Source organism: Cupressus sempervirens, chromosome 3, assembly GCF_028749045.1.
Source record: "Cupressus sempervirens isolate cs-2001-9-10 chromosome 3, ASM2874904v1, whole genome shotgun sequence".
In the NCBI taxonomy this organism is placed as follows: Eukaryota; Viridiplantae; Streptophyta; class Pinopsida; order Cupressales; family Cupressaceae; genus Cupressus; species Cupressus sempervirens.
The window spans coordinates 10,925,928-10,940,417 of NC_143120.1; the positions used below are offsets into that span (position 1 = coordinate 10,925,928).

At 34.9% G+C, this 14,490-nt stretch overlaps 1 protein-coding gene across 1 annotated transcript in view; it reads right to left on the reverse strand.

Moving 5' to 3' along the window:
• Positions 1–14,490, reverse strand: part of LOC149564470 (carbon catabolite repressor protein 4 homolog 5-like) — a 176,792-nt gene that overhangs the window by 119,729 nt on the left and 42,573 nt on the right. The window contains exons 3-6 of the mRNA XM_089818017.1: positions 3,128–3,291; positions 2,900–2,965; positions 1,674–1,726; positions 1,387–1,468 (exon numbers count right to left, since the gene is read on the reverse strand). Of these exons, the coding sequence (XP_089674143.1) occupies positions 1,387–1,468; positions 1,674–1,726; positions 2,900–2,965; positions 3,128–3,291 (365 nt within the window). The remainder of the gene's footprint in view (positions 1–1,386; positions 1,469–1,673; positions 1,727–2,899; positions 2,966–3,127; positions 3,292–14,490) is intronic.

Below are 14,490 nucleotides of genomic sequence, written 5' to 3' on the forward strand. Positions count from 1 at the left end.
ACTTGAATGTTTCTGCTTCTTGTCTACAATTGAAGATTTTGAAGCCCAAACTATTGTTGTTAGTGTTGATCCCATTGCCCTTAGCTCTATTGCTAAGTCAACTAATGTGGAAGGACTACGAGAAGAAGAAGAAGAAGATGATGATGATTTTGATGAAGAAGATGAATATGATGAATATTACAATTAGTTGAAACTTTAACTTGAAACAATGATACTTGAACTTGCTCTTATGATTCATGGATCATGATTTACTTTTAATGTTTTGAATCTTTGAAGTTGAACTTGAAAATTGAAATATATGATGGTATGATCTTGATTCGTCATGCTATGATTAAAACTTACCTGTTTAAAGTTTACACCTATGGTGTTTTTGTTGTTTCAATGATTAATTAAAATTAAATCATATGATTTTATGATACTCTATACTTCTAGGCTTCATAAATATGTATATATATATATATATATATATATATATATATATATATATATATATATATATATATATATATATATATATATATATATATATATATTTTTTAATTTTTACATGTTTTTGTACAAACCAACCCAAAAACCTTTCCAAAATTTTGCCATACCGGCGAATCAGTTCTTCGAACCCATATTAAGAATCAAACTTGAACCAGTTCATTTTGTATTGATAACCTCTAAATAATACAAGATTCAAGAGGTCCAAAAACGTGTACACTCTTATTTGAAAATGTCACTCGTTCCTACATGGCCAAATGCAACCAAAGGTTAGATTGAAAACAATTTATAGTTTTCATTTATACAGACATTTGGTATTTATATCTATTCAGGCGTTGAATTTGTTTTTTGGTCTATAATAGGTATTAAACTCAATTTTGGCTTATATAAACAAAGGAAATCGGTAATATGTTCTACAAATTAGCATATATGTGTGTTTATGAAAAGTATTTTTAAAACAATGTATATTAAAATGTTCAATAATTGATGAGTTTGTGCCAAGTTTTTGCTAAGTCCCAAGTTTTTATAATGTTTGGGCCTGCTGAGTGTAATGTCCCTCCACTCCAGGACTATATGAATAAAGATTAATAAAAGCATATATAATATATTAATTATTTTATATTAGCTTTTTTTTAATTTTGAACTAATATAAATGTTTGGGCCTGCCGAGTTATGTCAAGTCTGAGTTTTTCTGACAGATTTAAGTTTCTTGTTGATGATGTTTGTGGGGTTTTTTTTTTTTGCCTAAATAGCTTTTCCCACCATAAATCTGTGTTTTTGTGTAACTGTGTCATTCAATTTCTTCACTGCACGTTTACTTTAAACCAGTATATATACATAAATCTAATGTTCACACCAAGGAATTTAATATCCTACCAAAACCAAATGATGCATACGCACCTCAAAGACACAAAGCTGAGCAACATTGTCACGAAGGTCGTGCTCCTTAAATTCAATACTATATTCTTGCAAAATCCTAAATCTGCCCATAAACATCATAGTACATGTCATTTGAAGGAATGTCACTGGAATACAGAAACAAGAAAACATCATTTTTTGGGATTTAAAAAACATGATCATATAGTAAATACACTTTCAACGTTCCACCATTATTGAACTATAAGCTTACACATCTTATATCAAACAGCTAAAGCATGTAAGGCAAGTTCATGCATTGGAAGGCTTACACATCATTTTTCCAGAAAATTGCACAACCATCTCTTGCTTGTCCTGTACGACCCTTTACGAGTAGTTGCAAACAAAATCAGTGTGAATAGCCATCATTATATAAATAGCATCTTAGACTGTGATTTATCATCTGCTTAACAGGCAAAAACCCTCATATGATTCACTAACAGTATGCAAGGATTCCCATTATCATAAGTAACCATGTCATTTAATTGGCTAAATGAGAAGAATCACAAAAGCCAGCTTAGTACTAACTGTAAATCATTGCATAAAAATAGTGCCTGCATGTATATCATGGTCATGTAGGCCTTCAAAGGGTGATTGTGTACTAGAAGGATGATCTCAAAAATTTGAGAACTGTACAGAAAACCAGTAGAAAGATTTGTATAGAATTAGAGAAAATTAGAGCATTCACCTTTGCACCAGCAGTTCGAGGATTACTTGTAAAATATAAACAATCATTCTTGGATGAAAAATGTATTAAGATCCTAGCACTATTGACACATTCGTCATAATTCCGAACTACGTCAAAACAAAACCTAAGGAAATTCAGCATTCCATAGAAAAGAAGTTTCAATAAGGAAAGAATTATAAACCCCTAGACAAAGGATAAGATTATACTCAAAGAAATATAACACTCAATGCTCTAGTCACAAAAATTACAAACATCAATCTGAAGGAAAGATCAATATAATTCATTGAAAAAGTGCTATAAACTAAAGACCATAAACCATTGAGTGAAGTGCAAATGATTTTCAGATATTTGTTTAAGGCGTTTGACATATTAATCAAGGCCAAACAAAGACAAAAATATTGTCAAGAAACTTAACATCAAGAGGTGAATATTAGCTCAACATGCTTGAACTACAAGAAACTCCAAGTGATTTTCAAATATGAGATCAAGGTGCTTGACATATCAGTCAAGACAGAACCCTACAAATAAAAATTAAAAATTAACAACCTGCCCAAACCCTTAACATCACAAGGCAAATACTGAAACACAATCTAACAATTCCCATTACTTCAAACAATATGGTGCCATTTAATACTAATGGAGGGGGGAAATACTCAATGTTCAGGATGTGTCACTGAGAACACCACCTTCAACATCAATTGAATGTTTCCCTATAAATTAGTCATCCATCACCATTCCCTGCCTCCTATCTATAAATTAGAAAAAATGTATCCAAAAGTTCACAAAAAATCCCAAAGTGTTACAAGTTACCTTGAAAATGCCAGAATAGCCCTTTTTACCAAAATCCTGATTCAGTTCATCAAAATGATCAACCTCCTGCCAAGCTTCTCAACCATTAGTCCTGAATTCTTTTTTAATTCATTCATATTGCAAACTTCCCTAGCCATGAAGACAATCACATAAAGTACTTCCAATCTCCCTACCAAAATCTTAAACCTTCACAAAAGCAAATAAAGCACTCAAAATTCAACAACTTGCCTGAAAACATATCACATTGGGTTTCCACACATCAAGCTCTTGACAAATAAGCTTCTTGCGACTACTCCAATCCATAAGATGGGAAGGAATATGATGATAAAGGTCACTATGATATGTAGCATTCTCATCTCCCAATATGTTATATGATACAAGTAAAAATTTATCTGCGAGATAAACATTGAAATTTTGGTGCATTTGTGTTAGTGCCTTGCATGACAATAGACAAATAAAACCATATATTACTTATGGTACAAAATATGGGAAAAACTTCTTGTCCAAGCACATTGAAGGTAATCCCTTTCTCATGGATTGAACAAAAATGTCACCTTCTTGACAACGTACTTTTAATTTATTTCATTAGTGCCAAAACTAGACAAAACATATGTACTTTCACTATACACATACAATTTGTTGATCATCAAATTAAAAAAGGCACTTTCTTGACAACAAATCTTTCATTTATTTCACATATGTTGTGAGTAGATAACTATTAAAATTGTTAAAGTGACACTACAACACTCTCAAAATCAAATGAAAAACCAAGATAACTTTCACAAAGAATGGTGAGACAACTGCATTAAGATACAAGAATGATACTATTGATAATGGGCATTACATGGATTACAATACCAAAATTGATGGATTCATTGATTCAACAGTGATAATTTACAATCTAGATGTGCCTGCTTCTATAGGCAAGGCAATAAGAGACAACAATAAGGAGAAGATAAATTATCGCCTACACAAGGTGGAATCTCATGTCCACCAAAGGTGGATCATCGTCCATTACGCAACGAAGTATGTGCAACATGCAGAGGATGGTATTGTGATAAGTGCACTAAAGATGGATCTCAACGTAAAGTGGAATATGATAACAAGAATCACCATCTATAGTGGAATTTCTCCTACAGAATATGCAAATAAGATGCGAATTCCTAGGTGTCTCATATGCAAACTACTATGCAATGCACTATGTAATTTTCGATTTCATCTCTAGTTCTTGATCTTGTCCATTATGAGTTGTAATATTTAGCTTATAATGGTCATTTATTTGTTTAGTTAGTAAGTTTCTGTTCTGCAAGTATGTTTTTAGCAATTTTCGATTTTGTCTCTAGTCCTCGGTGATTTCCATTATGAAAAGACCCCTGCAATTGCTTATATAAGGAATATTATACACTTGTGTTTAAAAAAAGAATATGTCAGAAAGAATGTTTAGATCACCCTATTTTTCAACCTGTTCAGATTAGAAATCCAAATTTTTTAAATCATCCTTTCATAAAATCAGAGTAAAAATTAATATTTGGTAAAATTTTCTAATGAAATTTGTGGTTTAATTACCAAGAATTTTGAGGAAATTTCTAAAAGTTTTTTGAATTGGTTTTTTTAAACTTTATCATGGGGTTTTGTGGCAGATTTTATGTAGAATAAGATTCGTATTTTTTCCTATACATTCCATGAAACAAACTTTCAAAAGATTTTTCTTGAGGTTTTTTTTCAAAGAAAAAAATTTACGGGTTTCAAGAAAATTTTCAGAGGTTTTTTTATCACTTTTCTCTTCCACTGAACTCGAGTCTTTTTTACAGAACAGGGTTTGTTTTGGCTCTGATTTTCTTCAAGTGTCATTTGTTTAGATCAATTTCTCATGTTTTCTAGCATATTTTTGGTGCATCAAAAGGTTTATCCATTTGCCCAAAGAGTTTTAGCCGTGTTTCAGTACCACACAACAAAGTTTTCATTTGCATTTTTTTCCCAAAAATCGTAGTTTTCCTGATCTAGGTGGGATTTACACAATTTTTGATACAAAGCAACAGTTTATATTTTTTTTCACAAAATCATGTGAATTTTGCTTACTGTATCGTAACTCAACTATGACGATTTTTCCACAGTTGTAGGGATGTCTTGCAACAGATTTCAGTGTTTTTTGCATGAGTTTTTATTAAAAAGCATTGGACTATATTAATATTTACTCCTAGCTTACACTTGGCATGTTAGGCAGTTCCATCTAGTTTTTGCTCTTACCTTTATAAGCAAGGCTATTGCACTTTATTTTGAATCTCAGTACATGTTTCATCTGCTAGTGAAATATATTTCTCTTAGTGAAGTTTATCTTGAAGGTTGCCCTCCCAGGAGATTGATCACTTCAACCTGGTATTAGAGCCATTCAAACTAAACACTCCTTCCACGTTTGAGAGTTTTCATCAACTCTTTTGAGATCATTATATGATCTGTCCTTACTTGGTTACAATTTGCTTTTTCTTCCAGCATCAATAGGTGTTTTTTCAATTGTCGGTGGAGCTTACTCTGTAGATCAAACTCGTGCTTCATTTATTCAAATAGGCACATTAAATATTGAGCAACATTTATCATTGAATTGGTGGCCTCTATTCACTTCAATCAAGCCAAACTGCTTATCGATGGGCATATTAATCACAGCTTGCGCAACATCCTTCTTCTATTGGCTATTTCTTGGTTAGGCTTTTAATAGCATTTGCAATGGGCTCATTTCATACTATTCGAAATCCCCTTCTACACGATTTATTATTTTTATGGCAAGCAATTTGACAATTTGGGCAACTTGTCTGCATTTTGGACAATGTACCTGTATTTTATTTGCAGTCGCAGATATTAGACAAGAACCATTGTAATTACTTGGTGGGCACCTTTTTGGTTGTTGCCAAGATTTTATCCACAGGCCTTGTACCGAGTTTGAGAATATTTGTGGGTACCTATTGGGTTTGCACAGGGTTCCTATTGGGTCGATGATGCTTATTCAAATATTTTTCCAATGCCAAATGGTATTTAATATTTATCTTTGGCTTTTGGCATTGATCAATGATCAAGTATCATTCTATGAAATGATTTAGTATTTCTCTTTTTCATGTATATAATGCATATATATATATATATATATATATATATATATATATATATATATATATGTATGTATGTATGTATACACATACATATCTATACGTATCCAAACCCCTAAAATAATTTCATGTACCCCAATATCAAGTTCTCATATATGCACTCGTCCCCAAACCTGAACCAATAACTTAGCTTTTTGGCAATTTCCTTGGTCACCTTTATTCTAGATTGGATCTGTTGGGACTCAAAATCAAAGCCCTGATTTTGAATACCATTGAAAAATTAAGCCCATGAGAGCGTTTTCATGCATGCGTACCCGGCAGTCCATTTGAGGCCTAAGAGGTGTTTAATGTTTCTAACACCTTGCATTTAGTACGTCTATATGTTCCATGAAGATAAATTGCCATTTTGAGCCATCCCGTGAAGTCTTGTTTTGAGCAATATCCAAATCTCCATTTTTGCCTAAGTGTCAAACAATGACAGGAGGCCTAGTTTGCCCTTGAATATCTCGCACCCAGTAATGTTACATGACTTGCTGCTTTGGGAGTATTTAGTGTCCATACCAGAGAGCCTATGTTTCAAATTTAAAGTCGTTTCGAATCCGTTTAACTAGGTTTTGAATCCCTCAAAGTCGGTCATTTATTGTTGTCATGCTAATGCAAATTGTTCAAAACTTTGGGAGGCCCTGTTTGACTTGTTATAACTTTGACCCAATTGACCGAATTGAGAAAATTCCTTTTGCATTGTATTCTGGAGGTCAGAGACTTGTAATGATTCAATTTTGAGCTTATGACGAATCTATTTGATTAGTTTTTGAACACGATTCCAAATGCATTTTGTAACCTTTTACTAGTGTCAGCAAATGCAAATTGATCAATACCCCTGTTCGTGGTGTCATATCTCGAGATCTGTGATAGGTGAGAACGAAAGGATTGTACCACTGTGTTCTCTGAAAATACTCTAAGTGTGCCAGTTTGCAAGTTTTCACGAATCCATCTGCACACTTTCCCAAGTCAATTCCGTTTGCAAAATTTGCTTTTCTTCCAGTGTTTCCAGTCCTGCAATTCCAAGTAACCCACTTTGACCATTCGCCCAACGCGCCCAGTTATTCGTCATAAGACCTAATCACGGATTTATACTCTCCTCGTGACAATGAACCAACACCCCAGTTTTCGTGCCCCCAAGTGTCAGTCTGCCCAATTTTCGAAGCCAAATCCAAACGCAATTTATTATTTTCTAACTTGTTTTCTTACAGGCAGTTTTGAAAGGGCAACTTTGACATTCAATATCTTTTGACTAAGAATTTGTCATGAGACGAGATTCAACAGAGTAAGATTATGCAGAATAGAGAATCAATGTGTCGAATTTCAAGGCTCGGTCAAGTGTTTAGATCAATTTTTAAGGCTAGTCAAAGGACATCCTGGCACGAAGTTGACAAGTTGCAGAAAGAAGGTGAATTGAGTTTTGAAAGTTGATTCAACAGTAATCGAGTGGTTTCAATTAACAAAGATGTTCAATAGGCCACTCTAGGATGTCAGTTCTTCGAAAACGAAAAAAATTTAGCCATACCGCCTTTGGGGCCCGACTAATTTCATCAGATTTATGACACTTGAGGGGATTAATGATGTTTTAAAAAGATTGATTATGATGACATTGATTTTATAAGGTCTTGATGTATGCATATTGTCATGCGAAATCAACTAGATATGAAATTTGATCATTGATAGGGATCGCATAAATAAATTTAACATGAAATCAATATGGGCATTGTATACATACTGCCAGAAATGTTACGAGACCAGCTTCTACAGGCATTCATTTTGGAATGGCTCCATAATATTTTCAATATCATATCATATACTATGCAACATATCACATTTAATTATACCTTATGATTCTTGATATGTATGAGGCTTGCTGGGATAATTGGAAGTCAAGGGAGTCTTATCTCCCACGTAGTACTTTGTTCCCCATAAATCATTTGATTTGGCGCTGAAAGGTGAGTCAAGATATGATTTATTTTAAGGGAGTATCATTGTTGAGTGAAGAGAACAATGCTCCAGTCAGTTTTATTTTCAGTTCAATAAAATGAGTGTTTTACCTTTTAAATATAATAAACTAGATATCAAACAGCCTTGGCTGTGGGGGGTGTGCCATAAAATAAACAAGTGATTGGCGGTACCGTAAGTCCAGAAAAGCTATTCCACCCAACTTTCCACAATCTAAAATTCTGTCTATTGTCAATTTCTCACATTAAATGCTTGTGAAAATTACCAGAGAATCTTTGGTTATATGCTTTCCAGAGATAGGTAGAAGGATCCAATTGTCAGTTGTAATGTCTTCATTGGCATGTGGACAATATTTTTCTCAGAAAATGGAGCTCCATAAAGCGGAGGGTTGTTGGTTAAAGCGGAGGGTTGTTGGTTAATCTCCTAGCTCAATATTGTTTATAAGTTATGAATATATCAGCTTTCAATGGAAACAACTGGTTAGTTCTCTTGGACCCATTATTTGGGCGTTTTTTGTCCTAGGAAAGATCGCAGACCTGCTAATTAGCGCTTTTTCCTTTAGATGTAATAACAAAGTTCTGCTCCCTTCAATGTGTGAGGAGCCCAAGAGGAAGTCATGTGATATTCAAGTTAGAAATACGCTGTGGGCATTGTTTCAGATAGACGAGGATGACAATCAAAGTTGCAGGGGAGCCAAAGAGCAACCAGTGGCAAGGGAATAAGACGACCACGTGCAAAGCGGAGAATAGAGGAGGCGCCATGCTAAGAAAGAAACCGCAGATTAGCAAGGCAAGGGAGGCACGTTGGATGCAGGGGGTTGGAGTTCCATAAACAACACAAGGGACGAAGATAGAGCATCTATCAAGACGCAGAACTGGGAAAGTCATGAAAACGTTTTATCCCACATTGAGTGGGCAGACAAAGCGTTAACTATTTAAGTACCAAATTACACAAAAGGCTTAGTGTCTTGAAAGACACCGCCTTTTAAAAGGCAGAGCAAGCGCTTGGTGGGACTCGTGAATGCCGGCCGGCCGGATAATGACATAAGATAATTTTGAACCACCACGATGACGTGGAAGACCAAACGCCCAGATCATGACACGTGGTGACCTGCGGATGAACCAACGGCTAACACATGGCAACGACCTCCCAGCTTGGCAGAGATTCTGAGGTGCTGATATGTCGCGAAGGCACTTTCCCGCATGCGACGTGGCAGTTGCTGACTGTGCATGCAAGAAAGCGCCTAGCTAACACGTGTCAGAGGGCCCCCATCGCAATTGATGTGGCAGGTTTGAGATGGATGTGCAGGATTGCGCCACATGGCGAATCCAACGGCTGGCACTTCCCCACTTCGTGGAAGTGCTCGAAAGATAAGGAAAGTGGGAATGCACCTAGGCGCCACATGGCAGCGGGCCCGAGTCGGATGCCACGTGGCGGTCCATTAGTGCGCTCTGGTGGAAGTGATGTGGCAGTTCGAGCAACGAATGAGGAGCTGCCACATGGCAGTTCTTGGCAAGCCAATCGATGGCTACCTGTGGCATCTAGTGGATGGTGACTGTGCAGGAGTTTGACCAATCAAAGGTCGACATGTGGCAGTCAATCAGGAGGGTTGACCCAAATCACATAATAGGGGAAAATTCAAAAATGTCAAAAAATGATTTTTAATTATTTTATCAAAAGATGCACGTTCAAAAATTTTTAAACCTAAAAAGGCTATATTCTCAAGTATGAACTTTAGAATATTTTAAATTTTTGAAAAATGAAAGTGCAAACAAAGAGCCATAGCATGGGGTGTGATTTTCAAAATGACTTTCTGGGAGTTTCCGATAAGCGAATATAGGCATATTATATATCGCCGGAACCGGGAGAAGACGAACTTTCTGATTATAGAGTTTGTTTTCGCACAGGAAGTCACTGGTTCAATTTATAGGCAGAAATGTAAAATTTGGGCCTTCTCAGTGAGATTGGCGAAAATTGAAAATACAGTTACTGACCTGGTAAAAACACATGGTAGAAGGTCTGTTGGGTTAATCTTTAGAGTTTTATGCCAATCTGGTATAATTTGGCTCCAATTTTCAGTTATGAGGCAATTTTGTTTTTCAGTTGGGCTGAATTTCAGGATTGAAGTTGGAGTCATGATTGAAGAATCAGATCTATTGTGAAATGAAAGAGAAAATGAAAATATTTTTCTTGGCTAGGATTGAATTCTTTTATCCTATATATGTATCTTTCTCTCTTTCATTTGAGGTTGGAAAATATTGGAAAGGTTTAGGGGTTGAAAATTGAAGCAGAACTGGTTCTGGAATTGATGAAGTTTGAATGAAAAGTATCTGGATGTGCTGGTTCCAAATCATGAAGCTATGCTTTGGCTGTGATACCCCCTCCCACCCCATCAGTTTCTCATTTCCACCATATTCTCTCTTGTATGACAGCATATGTTTATAGCACAGTCTAGTTTTTTAGGTATTTTGTGAGTCAATTTCATGCATTTTTATGTATTATTTCAAGGAAATCAATACAAAGAACAGCAGGTCTTGAGTTTCATTTTAGATCTTGTCTCCTTTATCAATGATTTGCAATGTTTTATGATCTTTAAATAAAGAGTTTAGATCATAGTTGCAATTCCTTGAGGTTGTATGCAGTTTCATTGTTGCTTATAATTCAATGAGTTATGTAAATGCTTCAAGGAAATCAACAGGGTAGCAGGTTTATTGAGGACGATATCATGTAAGAATGAGATTTAAATTGAACATTTATATCCAATTTATAAGGTAAATGGATAGATCTGGAGTCTTAGCATAGCATGTGTTTTAGATATCTAAAATGCATGAGAGAGATTTGTTAATTGCCCAATTGATGAGGCACTGATCAGCTATAGGATCATTAGTTTGTTGTCTATACTTGGTTTTCATCCACTTTCCCCACCCACATAAAATCAAATCAAATTCAAATCATCTTTATATTTTATGTTTGAAGAGCTAGAACAGGATGCCGTCACTCAACTTATGAATTGCATTGTCTTGCACTTAGCTATTGCAGATCTATGTTATTGCATGAGTCAATAAGAGAAATAAGGGCTAAATCTGTTGTTAATAGATTCAAGAATATGTTTAGCACTGGTACAATATAAATTGAATCTGAGGTCCTCTCGCCTAGGTTTTGTAGAGCCTGAAGTAGACGAAAGGTCTAGCCTTATAGTTGGCCCGATGTCTAAAATGGTATGTTGAAGATGGGAGTTAGCTGCCCCTAGATGTATCTTGTTCTCATCGGGGTAATCTGGAACCGTCCTTCTATCAAAACACCAACAGGATCAATACATTCACACAAACATTCATTTTTTTGCCTATGGCTATATCCATGGGTGTCCAATTCATTTGTTGAAAGCCTTCATTATTTTGTGGCTCTTGTGCCTTATTTGGCAGTGAATCGCATATCTTTGGTTGGTTGTTGTTTTACTTGAGCATCTAATTACTTTGTCACTTCAGTATCTATTATGCTTCACATTTTAAAGGTGAATGATCATTTCATATTTTGTTGATGAGTCACATTAAGTGGAAATCACATTCTCCCTTTTGGGAGATCCACTTTATTATTCACACCTACTTTTTTTCTTTTAGTCATAGCTCTCCTTGATTGGTTGATGCATTTTTATTTCAAATAGACTTCATACATTACTAAAGCCTGAAGTCAATGTTTGTGGCAATAGTCTGTTTTTCTTGGATGGAGAACTCTCCATGGTCCCTTCTATGCAAATTTTTGGGACCTTTTTTTTTGTCATTGTATTTATTTGTGGTCATATTGTAAGCCCATACTGCTAATTTTTGCTCCAAAGTATCTTTTATGAATCCTTTTTCCCAAACTAGCACAAATTTGCATTTAAAGTCCATTTTTGGCACTCCATACACCGTCAAAAAGCTATTCTCACTAGCTTCACCATGTTGGAGTTATATTTCCAATCTTTCACAATTTGCTACTACCTTTACTCTATTGAAGTTGAATGTTAGGTTTGCTCCATATCCTGTGCACAAAGGCTCTTTAACTAGCAACGGAGATAGAAAGGTACTATCTAACTAACAAGAAGGTTGACTCCTCAAAATGCTCTACTACATAAGCCTACTACTAAGACACTCCCCGATTAGATTTCTAATTAGCTAGCCCTTTTTGCAAAACCTTTGAATATGACCAAACTTTCCACATTAGTAATAGGTGATATTCTTCTTGTAACCCTCTTCAAATGTGTGTAACCTTTTTGTTGAGTGGACATACCTTTGCCTTCATCTGTAGCAATAATGCACATTCTATGTCGATAGTGCTATCAAATTATTGTCTCCACCTACCTTGTTGAAATAGTTTATTGCACAACTCGTCAAACTTCAAGTCAACATTAGTGAAGATAGTGTTGAGTGTCTCCATAAAGTGTTCGTATGAACATGGTATATTCTTCAGCATAAACACAACCATGTCCTCTTTCATTGGGCTACTAATGCCCTCCAGTTGGTCGCATATATCATGAGATGCTCCTACACTGACATCTTCTCATTCATTTTAAGGAAAAAATATATATTCTTCGAAAAGAAATCTCAGTTTTTACTCAAAGTTTCATGGAGACTTTTCAAGTGCACCCAAATCTCTACAACAATCTCGCTACGTGGCATTTCTAAAAGCATGTAGTCAGCAATGGATAACTTCAGCAACCCAATCACTTTGTGATTACATTCATCAAACTTGTCTTGGTCATTGTCAGTCGCTATGGGACGAGTGGACATACCCAAAACAATTTGGTCTAGGTACCTGTATTAAAAAATCAAGGAAATCCTTTGTTTTCAAGTATTGCCTCTTGTTTTCTTATGCATAAAATATAAGGCAAATGCAAAAAGAGTAAAACTAAAAAACTTCAACAAGTAGCTAGTACAAGTTTTGAAAATTTTAATTCTCAAGTAAAAATCAGTCAAACCATTTTTACAATAGAGCAAAAACCTTTTACAAAAATCACATTTTTTGTAGAAATATAAGAAAAAGCTAGAAAAGAAATAGAAAGTCTACATAAGTTTTTTGAAAAAAACCATCATTCCTTTTTGTAGAAAATTTTTAAAAACATCACCTTTTTTTCTAGAAAATAATATCAATAAAACCTTCGTAGTTAAGCGCGCTCAGGCTGGAGTAGTATTGGGATGGGTGGCCTCCCAAGAAGTCTCGATGCTTTACCCTTGTGAGCATCACCTAGATCCAATGAGTGCTAAGTGTTCCATTTATTCTCATGAGAGATGGATTCATGTTGAATCACTACTCATGAAACATGGGTCAATGAGTTTGACTCAAAATCACATAGTTAAATCCTAATAGCAATATCACAATTTGACTTGCTATGAAAATTATCTCCTACTTATCAATCAATAAAGCCTCCATCCATAATTTTTTGTGCAAAAAATCAACAAACCCTCTCAAAAAAATTTTGTACAAAAAAATTCAAAAAAACCCTCCGTCCATGATTTTTGTGGAAAAAATCAACAAACCATCCATTCATAATTTGCTATGGGAAAAAAACATAAAACCCCCCATCCATGATTCTTTTTGTGGGAAAAAATCATAAAAGCCTCCATCCATGCTTTTCTGTGCAAAAAACCATAAAACACTCTCTCCATGAGCAAGCATAGAAGGCCTCAAACATGGCAAACAAAACCTCCAAAACACGTAGTTTTGAGACTAAAAACCCTTGCACTCACTAGAAAACCCTTTGAAATTTGCAAAGAAAACCTTTGAGATCTTTAGAGATTTACAATTTCAAAAACCATTGCTTTTTAAACCTTTGATTAATATTAAAAAATTGGAAAAAAACTTCTAAAAACTTCTAGGATTCTACACAATTTTTCATAAAAAATTGTTAAATATAGTATGCGCCGAGACATTTATTAATCATTTTTTTAGAAATTTTCAATCAAAAATGATCTGCGGGTATCGTGCCAGATTGCCAACCAGAAAATTGACGAGAAGCATCACACAACAAAGTCAATGCACAAAGATATTACAGGAAAACCCAAATGGGAAGAATGTAGTGAATAATGCTACTACGCTCTAGCAGCCTCACAAGTTAAATTCAGTTACAATATTTAAGGGCACCAACCCTAAGTAGTCACCAAATCTGTCACGAGCATCAACTTTGTGGAGTCACCTAACCCCTTTCTTAAAGCATCACTTCTTATAAATGAGCATCAACTTTAATGAGAAATTGCAGATAAATAAGCTTCAAATTTCAACATAATTCTGCAAGCATATAATCAACTTAATCCACATAATCAACTTAATACAAAATGAACATCATGAACTTTTGATCTATGAACCAGTTCTACAATCAATCTGCTAGTAAGTATTTTATCTTCAAACTTTTGAGCAAAACTTAAGTGTCAAATTTATCACAAGCAACTTTGTATTAGTAACATCTCTTGAATTATCTAGGATTGTTTTTTATGCAAATGTACTAACACTGCC